General features: G+C 38.3%; 1 protein-coding gene across 2 annotated transcripts in view; it reads left to right on the top strand.

Moving 5' to 3' along the window:
• Window positions 1-13,047, top strand: part of adcyap1r1a (adenylate cyclase activating polypeptide 1a (pituitary) receptor type I) — a 26,299-nt gene extending 13,252 nt beyond the window's left edge. The window contains exons 6-15 of one of the 2 annotated variants that reach the window (XM_079647782.1): window positions 14-111; window positions 803-935; window positions 2,498-2,651; window positions 3,136-3,196; window positions 3,847-3,916; window positions 4,594-4,685; window positions 5,651-5,734; window positions 7,251-7,380; window positions 8,234-8,275; window positions 9,097-13,047. In XM_079647782.1, the coding sequence (XP_079503908.1) occupies window positions 14-111; window positions 803-935; window positions 2,498-2,651; window positions 3,136-3,196; window positions 3,847-3,916; window positions 4,594-4,685; window positions 5,651-5,734; window positions 7,251-7,380; window positions 8,234-8,275; window positions 9,097-9,300 (1,068 nt within the window). In that variant the 3' untranslated portion in view covers window positions 9,301-13,047. The remainder of the gene's footprint in view (window positions 1-13; window positions 112-802; window positions 936-2,497; window positions 2,652-3,135; window positions 3,197-3,846; window positions 3,917-4,593; window positions 4,686-5,650; window positions 5,735-7,250; window positions 7,381-8,233; window positions 8,276-9,096) is intronic. The other variant, XM_079647783.1, reaches the window with a different exon arrangement.
• Window positions 13,048-13,248: the final 201 nt, after the last annotated feature.

Below are 13,248 nucleotides of genomic sequence, written 5' to 3'. Positions count from 1 at the left end.
TCTCTAACATCAGGACCTGTACTATGCCTCGGTGAAGGCCCTGTACACGGTCGGATACAGCACCTCGCTGGTGTCTCTGACCACAGCCATGGTCATTCTCTGCCGATTCAGGTGAGCGGCACACAGTCAGCTGCATTTTGTTTCTTTGACCATTTAAAAATAAATATAAAAACTCAATTAAAATAAGCTCTAATGGAAAAACGATACAATGACATAAGGAGTTAACCAATTCACAAAATAAATGCTTTTTGGTTTACATGTTTGTCAGTGCTCATGTATCAAAGAGAAATTGTGATTAAATGCTTAAAAACTTAATATATTAAATATCTTTCAGTTTTGCACCAAGACATTTTACACCTTCACTTATAGCATTAGAATATTTACATTTATTTATTTATTTTTGTCTCACTTCTAAACCAAGAAATTATTAATAAGAAGGCAAAAAATCTAAAGACAAACGATTCGATGATCAAATATAATTGCAGCCTTTCTGTCTATACATCCAGATGTTTGCTGACTGTTGAAAGTCTTTGGATATAATGCTCCAATATCCGATGCAATTCCTCTACTAAGCTATTGTTGTTTACACATGAACAATTAAACATGATTTATGACGGTGTAGCTCAAGCAGATTGACTTAATTACTACTGGATGTAGAGTGAACATTGAGCAAAAGCAGCCACACAAAATAAACATAAACATTAAATATGAAAAAACCAGATGATGCAATAATGACTTTGCTAAGATGATGAAGAGTGAAAGCAAGAACATATTGGATAAATGTTCTGTCTCTGGTCTTCAGGAAGCTCCACTGCACCAGGAACTTCATTCACATGAACCTCTTTATGTCCTTCATCCTGAGAGCCATCTCCGTCTTCATCAAAGACGGCGTGCTGTACGCTCAGGACGACAGCGACCACTGCTTCGTTCAGACAGTCAGTAACACTTCTTATACCGTGTGGTCATCAAGACGGCCAAATGCACCGGCCAATTACTCTCCAACAGGAAGGAAAACAAACATGAAGGCTTGTTTGGCTATTAATGAAAATCAATATTTTGATGATTAGTTCATTAATTTAAATTTGGAGCAGATCATTACGAAATGAGGGCTTTATAATTCTTAATGATCTCCGCTCATGTTTGGAGTTTGTTTTGGCTTAAGCAAAGTGTTTTCAAGATTTCTGGGTAATCTGTTCCAGATAACCTAATTAAAGGATTTCATCAAAGTGCAGCCACTCATTTTATAAAGGAAAGCAAGCGTGTAGAATATGATCAGGCCTGTTTTTCTGTTTGAGATATTATACGGGAGATTTGTAGACAGAGGGCTTGAAACACCTCTCCTTCAGTCTTTCCTTTTTGATACGCACCTTTTGAAGAAACTTCAATCACATGCAAATGTTTTACAAAAAAGCAAACACACTATTAGATGACTAACACTCCCTGATTACAAATGCAGAACAAGCTCTTAGCCTTTGTCTGGTAACCACACACGGCACAGTGTTGTTAAGCATGATAAATAAACCTAATTAGGTACGCTAATGGCTTCAGCAAGGCCAGTGGAAATCTTCTACTCCACGCTCATTAACATATCAATGGTTACTTTGCCCTCTTTTTCAACCGTCACTATGGCGATCACAGGTCAGCATCCTGGCACAGTGCTGTAATTGGTTGACCCCACTCAGAATATGGACCCCCTCATTAACATGGTGTCATTAGATTACAGGGCACCTGACATGTAGAGTGGGTCTCCACTGTGACAACATGTTCAGTCCACACACAGTTTCTAGACGCTCCATTTGACGGTAATTGCATTGTTGAGTGTGTAGCAACCCCCACCCTATAGTGACAACGATCTCTGTGTACGTCGGGATTTACAAGAAATCAAGACGTTTGTCAATCTGACATTTATTGTCTTAAGCTCTGAAAGGAAAGGCTGATCATTAAACATGGATTTGACGTTTGAATCTGCAACAAAATGTTTTTTAACAACCACCTACTTGTCAGGAAATTATTCAAATGTACCTCAAATGGTGAAGGTCTAACAAATGGTTCGTATTCAGATTACTTTATTGTTCATTTGCATATGAGACAGCACACAATAGACAACATTTATAAATCTTATAAATCACCAAATATGACGAGTAGGTTGTTCTTCCACTGCCATGTAAGTTCATCAAACAGCAGTGCATGATACTCAGCAGGATTTAACAATACATCGAAATAAGACATAGGGGCCATTTGCAAGGGACCTATTTGAATTCTCTTATTGAGAATAGTTAGAGCAGATGGAATAAAGGATTTCCTGTAATCGTTGTTCAAGGCCATTAGGATTTTCATTCGGCACTTTGATGGCAGCAGCAGAGACTTGGGTCGTTGTATATCTGGATTTCCTTTTCAGTTAGGGATTGAAATAGCTGTTGGCACATTGAATATTTGATATACCTATTTATTATATTGTTGCACTAACGCACCTCACCTTGTGTTTTTTCCCGTGCAGGTGGCGTGTAAAGCAGTGATGATATTCTTCCATTACTGTGTCATGTCCAACTATTTCTGGCTGTTCATCGAGGGGCTGTATCTCTTCACTCTGCTGGTGGAGACCTTCTTCCCTGAGAGGCGCTACTTCTACTGGTACACCATCGTAGGCTGGGGTGAGTGTAGATATTATTATGTATGGTGGAAAGCAGCAACTCCTCTCTCTGTTCTGTAAATTCAACTATTCATGCAACAGTTTTGAACCTGTAAAAGAAAATGTGCTTTGTTTGAATACATTTGATTTGTATTCTCATGTGTTATGTTTAGGGTAATAATTCTGTGACATTACCATATCGTTCTTTTTATTTAATAACACACATTCTAGTTTCTCATCGTCATTACCATTGGTAAATGAGATTAAACAACTGAAAGAGCTTATATTTGCCCAAACCTCTGAGATATGGGCCAACCTGTAGTCTAAAAAACACATTTTAGCATTCTTCCTCTGCTTTTGTTATAAAGAAGATTGTAGTTGTTATCTTTCATATGGTTTTAACAAGCATAAATGCAGTAGAATGATATGAAACATAATAATCTGTTGTAAAATGTATGTTTTATGTAAGATGTATTGCCTTTCTCTAATGTGTGATTGTTTTACAGGAACTCCCACCATCTGCGTCACTATCTGGGCGTTTCTGAGGCTCCACTTTCATGACACTGGGTAAATCTGTCATTGGCTATCTCCATAAGGTACTACACAATATATTCAGAATCAGAGCGAAGACGCAGATGCCTTGGGGTTGCTGAGACCCAGAAGTATCGATTTTGTTTAAATATAATTCCTTCCAAATGTATTTATTCTTCACCTTTGGAAAATTATGAATCAGGAGGAATTCATTGGTATGGATAGGGTAATACCTGCCTTCATTCTTGACACCAGATCCTTTATTTATGTTGACATTTCTTTGTTTAAATCAATGAATAAATGCCATCATATTCTTACTGTAGGAACTGATCATGGGATTAAGTAACTAAGAAACCAATGTCTTGCGATGCATATTCAACATTTTAGAGGCTTCCAGTCGCTGTTTGACAAGCTTTTAGTAGCTCATACATTCTTTATAATTTCTTGTGCACAGAATGATACAATATGACATTAGAAAATGATTTTATATGATTTTCTAAGGTGAAAACACAGTGTTATGCCTGCTTCCATTGTAAGCCTTCCTCTAGCCTCTCACCCTGCCATTAAAGCCTCCTGATTCTACAAATGGCCACTTCATGCTTGACGTATAGTACGATGCTTATTATTTCCAAGTATTGAGAGAAAATGTTCAGTGATTTTTGAAACGCACTGTTCTCCTCCTCCAGATGCTGGGATACGAATGAGAACACTGCCCTCTGGTGGGTGATCAAAGGACCTGTAGTGGCCTCCATTATGGTGAGTTGGACAATTCAAATTAAAGGTAAGGTAGTTAAGAATGGAGAAACCAGCTCGAGGGCGCTGGAATTTGAAAGTACGGAGCCGGAAAAAATCTGCCCGCGCACATGACCAATGAGGGCACGAGATAAGTTTGTGCACAGATGGAAGGCTGCCATTTGTTGTGCTTTTTACAGTACTATGACTTCCACAGATTTATGTCATGTATTTATTGTCAAAGCATTTAATATATTCATTGCTATCGGGATGTTAAGAGAATTCCATGGAATATAACAAAAAGTGTTTCTGAAGTGAATTACTTACCCTACCTTTAAGAGACAATTCACATTAGATAACATGAACACTTGAGTCCATCATGTAAATGTGCCAGATTTAACCATAGAAGCTTATTTTCATCTGTAGTCCCTGGCAGGTTGATGACATTAAGAGAACATACATGAGCACATAAGCACAGTAAAAAATACATGAGCACAATGGCAGCACATATGCCCAGTTAAAAAACGTTTTACATGCAACGGACACAAAAGCACATACATAAGCAAAGATAAAAGCTATCTTGCACAGACAGTATGACATTTCGTATCTATTATTTTTAGAAATGCTCTAAATCATTGCTATTCTAACTGGGATGGAATGTATAAAAACTCCTGCCAGATTGATGGTATTTGTTTTCTCAGATAAACTTTGTCCTCTTCGTTGGAATAATCATCATCCTGGTGCAGAAGCTGCAGTCCCCGGACATCGGAGGGAACGAGTCGAGCATTTACCTGTAAGTAACCAGCAACTTCAGAAACTCCAGTGTTGTATGTTGAAGGAACAAAGTGTTTTATATGAAGTGAAGTGATATGATTTTAAGATCAGTGTATGCTTATAATTTGCTTATAAACTACTCTGAAGCCTAAATAAACATGATTACCCTTAGTTCCAAAGATGAGCCACTCAATATTTAATTTCTTAAATGTGTCAATGTATCACAAGATCATTTTAGAGTCTGCAATAGTAAGGAAGACATTACTGTCATGACCTCACGCTTCTACGACACAAAACTCAGTCTTTTGTTATTGTTTTGATTGAGAGACAGCTAGAAGCATTTACTCATAATTGGGTACATTTTGGCCTAAAATACCTGTAGACCAGTGGGCATTGTCCCTTTAAACACACTGTCTATTACTGATACTTTAACACAGGAGCCATGCATTTAAAAATGGTTTCTTTTGTAGCCATACTGTAACATTCAGATGCTTATCTTTAAATCTCTGATGTGTCCTCTCAGATACTTTAAATACATATGTATGAGTAGTACCTGTTGTCAGGAAGCTGAAGCCTCATTATGGAGTTGTACTGTAGCCAGACATCCCTCCTCCCACAGGACGCCGTCTTCTGAGGCTCTGCAGATAATGTCATTCTCATCTGTTGCTCAGACCTGTGCGTGCGTGACCAAGTGTGAATACTTGTGTGTGTGTGTGTGTGTGTGTGTGTGTGTGTGTGTGTGTGTGTGTGTGTGTGTGTGTGTGTGTGTGTGTGTGTGTGTGTGTGTGTGTGTGTGTGTGTGTGTGTGTGTGTGTGTGTGTGTGTGTGTGTGTGTGTGTGTGTGTGTGTGTGTGTGTGTGTGTGTGTGTGTGTGTGTGTGTGTGTGTGTGTGTGTGTGTGTGTGTGTATTGTGTGAGGCTTTGTGTTTGTGTCCCTAAAGACACTGTCTTTGTTGTTTTGTTGTGTTGTCTTTGTGCTGTGTAGCAGCTGTGCTCAGAAATGCTTCAGTGAGCCCACACAGGCTGTTCAGCATTCGTGCAGGATGTCAGAGTTATCCACCATCACACTGTAAGTGTGTCTGTGTGTGTGTGGTATGTGTTTATGTGTCTGTTTGTTCTTCCACACGTGTTTGTGTATGTGTCTTGTGTCAACTGCATGTGTATATATGTGACTTTGTGTGTTATGCCAGAGGTTCTTGCTATTCGTTCACTTTTAATTTGTTTGTATGTCATGTGCTGTATAATAAATGTTTTATGGTTCATTTCAATTAATACATTTGAGTTATTAGAATTAATTCCCTATTCCTAATTCATTATTATTATTATTATATTTTTTTGTAATACTATAATGTCCTCACTAAAACTCAAACCACTCCTCAGATAGACACAGAAGGAAACACACACTCACAGAATGTTGTTAATCCAGCAGATAAATGAAAACATGTAGTTTTGTCCAGATGGTTAGTTGTTCTCCTTAAGCTGACTTGACTGCACTGTGAAACCACTGTATGTTTCTGTGTTTTCCATTTGTTGTGTGTTTGTCAGTCACTATGTTTCACTGCATGATGTGCACCCAGATTATATAAGGACACAGCAATACTTGTTATGACTGCAGGGATAGATTGTAAATGTCAACAGTTTTGTATTTGAGAGTGGGTAAGTACACCAAATCCTACCTTATGTTTAATTGATAGGGATACAGCTTGTGTTTTTCTGTATTCTCTGATTGTCAACAAATCCCATGAAAGACTAAAATCAACCGAGTACAACCATTACTCAATACTTTCTCAGTTCCCTAACAAATCCCTTGTGTAATCGCTCTTACTGGAAATGTAGATCTTAAGTAAAAAAGGCACATTTTAAAACAGCTATCATCTTCTAAAAAAGCTTTGCACCGTCAACAAACACCAGTAAATCCTAAAACAAAACATTGACCTCTAGTTCATAGTGTACCAATCATTAAGTAATATCAGCCTGTGTTACACTGTTTTAAAACACCAGCGCCTTGTTTTCCAACAACAGTTGAGGTCTGTTGCGAAGCAGAATAGAAAATATGTCTTTGGCCACACGCAATACTTGTTGGGTTCAATCATTTTGTGTTTTTGGTCTTTTGATGGGACTTGTTGACACCTTATTGTTCATTATCAACACATAAATAATCGTGTGACTGATTCTGCAGTCATTCTTCATTTGAAACAAGATTGATACATGGATCCTCCAGCTTTCAGAGGATGTGTGTCATCACATTGCATCAGGGGCTCTGCTCTCTTACATCACATCCTGCTGACCAATCACACACGACTTTGATTTGTGCTTGACCTTCTGCTCAATCTTATTAAACCTGTGCGTGTGTGTGTGTGTGTGTGTGTGTGTGTGTGTGTGTGTGTGTGTGTGTGTGTGTGTGTGTGTGTGTGTGTGTGTGTGTGTGTGTGTGTGTGTGTGTGTGTGTGTGTGTGTGCGCGCGTGTGTGTGTGTGTGTGTGTGTGTGTGTGTGTGTGTGTGTGTGTGTGTGTGTGTGTGTGTGTGTGTGTGTGTGTGTGTGTGTGTGTGTGTGTGTGTGTGTGTGTGTGTGTGTGTGTGTGTAGGCGTCTGGCGCGCTCCACCCTCCTGCTCATCCCCCTGTTTGGTATTCACTACACTGTGTTCGCCTTCTCACCTGAGGATGTCAGCAAGAGGGAGAGACTGGTCTTTGAACTGGGACTGGGATCCTTCCAGGTACAACAGGAACACCACATGATGAATGAGAGAACATAATGTTTACATAATTCAAAGAGGCTCTTTAGAAGAGAGATAGTGATATTCAAACACTGCAATGAGCTTAATCGTGAAGACAGCATGCGGCCTTTCAAGGTTTTTTTAGAAAAGCTTGTGAAACTATGAATAACAACTTCAGTAGAAGTGATTCATAGATGTGAGAAGAAGATGATGCCATTAAAGAGTTCAAACAAAGGTACTGTAAAAATGAATTAATATTGCATTAAGATTCACAATTATAGAATAGCTTTCAAATAAGGGAGACAGTGTCTTGTCCCAGGAAGAAACAAAGAACATTTAAATTAACAACTTTTTGTCTCATTAGAAAGAGAATTGAATTTCTTGCTGTTGGACTGATGGTTAGACACAACAGACACAACAGGCAGAACCTTTTCATACATTTTATAGGCACAATAATACATTGATGAAATAATCAGAAGATTCATCAATAAAAGTCTAAAAGTGACAGCCACAAAAACCGGTTGTGTACGTTTGGTTCTATTTTGGGCGTTAAACATACCATCCATCTAAACTTCAGACTAAGCATTAAAAAGCTGCCAAAAGACACTATATTGGGTCTCAAACCTTTAGCAACTATAAACAATGGCAAATATATGTTTAGGGAAATATAATATTTTTCCTAAACAGAAGCTCCTATTCTCTTATATGATAAAGAGGTTCGGTTTACTGATGATCCATTACAATCCCTGGAGGCTGACGATAGAAAGCAGATACTTCTTCAGAGCTGTCAGCAGACACTGTCCTTTGCCTTTGGGTTCACTTTTCTCTTATGTGTTGTCTCCTTTCTCCTCAGGGCTTTGTTGTAGCGGTCCTCTATTGTTTCCTTAATGGAGAGGTAAGCCCCTACATGAGTCGTCCCTGACATCTTGTCTTTCTGACACCTATTGATGCCTGAAATCCTCTAAATGCTATTGTTGATGCATATGAGCATATTTTTGGATAAAACCGTATCACTTGACTTACTGTGAACAACATCTATAATGTATAAACAATTAATTACGCTCAATGTGTAGAGTCCTATAGGTCATTTTAAGTGGTCATTTAGGCTTAGGTATCACTAAAAATGCATTAACAGGTCTCTGTGTGTGTGTGTGTGTGTGTGTGTGTGTGTGTGTGTGTGTGTGTGTGTGTGTGTGTGTGTGTGTGTGTGTGTGTGTGTGTGTGTGTGTGTGTGTGTGTGTGTGTGTGTGTGTGTGTGTGTGTGTGTGTGTGTGTGTGTGTGTGTGTGTGTGTGTGTGTGTGTGTGTGTGTGTGTGTGTGTGTGTGTGTGTGTGTGTTTGAATTGTATAGTCCTATATGAACACAAATTAATTGTTAGTTATTTGCCAAATGAGTATTCAAATGAAATGCTGTAAGCCCTTAATGACTGATAAGGACACCTGCTCTCAGTTGTATTGAATTAAATAAACAAACAAAAAAACAACAACTTTAAAAAGTGTGTGTTTCCACAACTTTTGACCTCTAATGTAAAAAGATGATATTATGTTATTCCAGCCACTAGATTCAAGTTGAGCTAGATGATATGGTCAGTCCTCCTTCACTTATTGTTAACAAAGACGCTCCACAAACACAACTTAAGTGTGCTGTACCTTTGGGTTGGAGCTGGTGCAGCTTAAAGTACATTAAAAAATGACCTTGTGAAGTTTCTCCCTGAAGGTGCAGTCGGAGATCAAGAGGAAATGGCGCAGCTGGACGGTGAACCGGTACTTTGCTGTGGACCTGAAGCAGCAAAGGCACCCTTCGTTGGCCAGCAGTGGGGTGAACGGCGGGACTCAGCTGTCCATCCTCAGCAAGAGCAGCTCCCAGATCCGCATGTCCTCCCCGCTGGCGGAGAACGCCAACATCAGCCTCCCGACCTGAGCGTCTGATGGGCCGGAGTCAACGTCATGGTGCCGTCCCACTCACATCCTGACCAACCAGAGCAGACCAAAGCGGCCCCTCAGACCTCTCACATTTTGTAGTTTGGCCTTTCGAAAATGAGGTATTTCTGAAAGTATTAGAGGAGCATAGCTGACTATCATTTCATTTGACTATAAAATATTATTGAATTTATTTGGATAGTCTACTAAATCGTATTCATGATGCACTTATTTTAAGTGTTAAATTCCACTCAGAGATATTGGAAATCCTGGAATTTTAGCCCCTGTTCTTGATTTATTTATAGATAATATTAATGTAGAGTTGGTGCCAAAAAACAGTCATAGCTATTGAGAACAACTGTAGTTTAATTATTAAATGAAGGGGTCAAATTTGGCTGTTTTAAAGTAAAGTGCATCAAACAGGTTGCCGGACTGGATCGATCTCGTAAATGTCCAAAATGAAATACCAACCAAACGTTCGCCTTGCTTGTAATAAATGCTCATTGTTTAAATGTTTCATCATAAATGTAAAACATTTTCTACAATCAGCCGTAAGTACAGAGTATGTCAAAAGATATTTTAGGAAGAGAAAAAAAGAACTGATGAACTTTGTAAATAGTTACTTTTAGTGTCGAGATCAGAGGTTTCTTTTTTTGCATTGCGCACTATTGTAATGACCTTTTCAACAAAAGGAACTGGAGCCCAAATCTGTAGACTTCATCACATATCCTGATGACCCAGAAGACCCTGCCTACTATACTCTGAACTATTTGAAGAACACACGTGCCAAAATGAATGATAACTGTAGAGCAGTGGATCCCAAGGTTTTACAGTATAAGATTAATTTGAGCTGTTGTATCAGATACAAGTGAGAAAATAAGTTATTTTGCTATTTAATTATGTTTATTTATAATTGGCCTCTTCTTCTGCTAAAAAATGACATACTTCAAGTCTTGTCTTCAAGCTTTTCTTATTACACAATCCGAGCAGGCAAAATCCGGCTTTGTTTGAAGTGCTCACAACTTCTGACGAGGTGTTTTATTTTAAAGGTCACAAGACAAAAAGAGCTGGTAACCACTGCTGGAGAGGATGCACAGGGCGAAAGGGAATAACATGGTTTTAAACGTTACAATCTACACTCTAAACTGATTTATCCTCACAGCTAGTGCTAGTAGTTTGCTTCAGTTAATTGAAGTCACAGACTTTTTTCTGGTCTTGCAGACTGTGAACGTAAACAGTGCCATTTAATGGATGGTTTCACATAAAGGTCCTCACAGTGCCATGCGTTTATACATGCAGCATTTTGTTATTAAAGGCATCAAGAGTCATCATGCTCTGGACTCTATGTGCTAATTGTTCTCTAAGCTCCAACCCATCGTGCCATAATAAATTGCTCTTTATTTAAAAAATATTTTTGAATGAATCATCTCCTAAACTCATATTCCAAAGTGCCTAGTCACAAATAGCTATCAATTTTAGTTTCATCACAATAAACAAAAGAAACGTATTCCCTGCAAAGAATGTACAGAAGGTGTGTTTCTATTGTGTGCTATAAAAAAAAGCTAGCTTATTTATTGGCGAAATGTTTCAAGCGAAAAGAGTCCTGTTATATAATGTGTTTGAGACTTGCACTGATGCTTTTGTTAGCCTCTTCGTTACAACCACCATCCGTTCAATATAAGTCCGTTTCAGTTCAGCACCACGTCAGATGCACAACCAGCTTGAAAAAACACTTCATGTTGTGACAGTCGAAACAAAAGGCTTTAATGTGAAAGCTCCTGACAATCGAGTGTTACCCCTTTTCCACTTCCTGTTTTTTTTTATTTGTGCAGAAAACTAAGCTAAACAAACAATAACTGTCCGGCTGGGGGAATAATTCAATAAGATGAAATGTGAAACGGTGTGTACAGAAGGATTTATCCACGGTATTTACTCCAGATACTTATTTTTTTGTATTGTCATTTGAGTGGATTAAAAGAATGTAGATTACATTTATGAATATCATCGAGCAGAAAAGGATGTATATTTATTTTCCATAAAGTAGTGCCATGTGAAATAACTCAATGTACAGTTTACATGCTTTCTTACGTGTCATTCATGATGTATGATTTCATTTAAATTGATTGATATTGACTCTCTTGGTCAAAGTGCCATACATGCAGTGCCATAACCGGTGGGATGTGATGTCTCACTTCTAATTTTAAAAACAAAACAACAAAAACACTCACGGGATGTTGATGTTCAAAGCCGCAGAGGATATTGTGAGAGATAAAAAGATTTCAACTCTAAAAAAAATATGAAACGCACACACTCCTGAAGAGATGTATCAGTGTTGTGCATTTGCTTGGCTGCTTTAGGACAAAGCCGTGAGGTGAGATTCTATCAAGGGGAAGGAGAGCCAGAGGTGGGGAAAAAAATACTTTTTTAATTAGGGAGGTGTTAGAAGGTGGAACAAATGTGACAGATAAACACAAAGTGTGTACGAGGGTGAGATAAAACCCTCTGCTGCTGCTTACGTGTTCCATCGCCAGCCGTCACTCTGAGTGTGAATGCACTCAGACGGAAACGACCATGTCTCAAAGCTGTTAGTGTCTGTGAAAAAGAAGAGTGGAAAACTCCTCACCTGACCATGTCTGTGCTGTATATTTGTCCACCACAAGGTGACAGCAGAGTGTTAGTATTTTAATTTGATTCTTTTTATATAGAAGTTTGAGTGGCATTGATTTGCTTCTTACTTGTTGGATTACATAGAGGTAGTGTGTGGCATTGAATCACTTGTTTATCATTCTTTGCATCTGCGTCTGTATTACACAAATCAACCAACAAGCCTACAAATTAGGTTTTTCCATCTATATCATGTTCCTACTCTCAATCCCCAAATTCCATTTATTCTCTCTTTACTTTTTCAAATAAACTGTGAATTATTTGATTTTAAAATCTTCAAAATGTGATGAAATTGTGATAATCTGTGGCACTTTTTGATTTTTATAAAAAGTCAGGCTGTGAAATGTATTTTTGTCTTAATCTGACCACGCCTTTCTCTACACACACCTCTTCTTGCAGTTGGTTTAGCATTCAGTTTCACATTGATCTGTTGTGTCACAGAAAAGCAAGTTTAGTCTGACATTGTTGGAACTTTCTTGCACAGTGCTTAGTTGAAATCCATTTTCTCCAGTTTTTCTCTGGTGTAATCTGACTCTTGGCAAGAAAGTGAATATGTAATGTTTTTCCTAATGAGTCAAACTATTCGCAGTGTGGCATTTCTCTGTGTTTAGAAGCCTTTTTTTGGCGCTGTGTGTTTTGAAGCCAGTTTTATCAAGTGTTGAATTTTTGAATGTACCAATGTTGCTCAGCTGCTCTTAGCCTGCTACTGTATCAATTTGCCATGGTGTACAAATGATGTCTTTTCTTGATCATATATACAGTCAACTGTATATGTATATTTTTGGCACACAGGTGGATCTCTTGACGAAGACCTGTAATGTTTGTGACCGTGTTTTTGTATGTTTATGTTTATGTAAGTGTTTTCAGAGTGAATGCGTGAGTTTGTTTGAAAGTTGGAGAGTGTATTCTGTATGCATGTGTATGTAATGACAAGCATTAATAAGGATATAAGTAACTTAAATGTCAAACAAGAATATGATGTTATACCTGTGACAGTGTGTCATGTGTAACATGCGTTCTGGTGTCCAACATCCATGTCCCAGATTGTGAAATTTGACTGCTAAATAAATCTATCTGTGGTAAATTGTTGTATTTCGTTGATATTGTTGGAAATTTTTCACAGCTGTCCTATCCGGTAAAATGGAAAGTGTACTGATTTGGCAGTAAATGCATGCGTACTAAGGTGGTCCTTAAATTGAATGTCGGAAAGTCTAAGCTCCAACCCCCAGAATTCATTCTATTAGTCAAGAAAACTCTCTGCTGGTGTGGCAGCACTGGTCGATGA

This window comes from Notothenia rossii (genome assembly GCF_949606895.1).
Source record: "Notothenia rossii genome assembly, chromosome: 9".
NCBI classification, from domain to species: Eukaryota; Metazoa; Chordata; class Actinopteri; order Perciformes; family Nototheniidae; genus Notothenia; species Notothenia rossii.
Note: the sequence above shows the minus strand (reverse complement) of the source record. Positions and strands in the feature narration are given on the sequence as shown.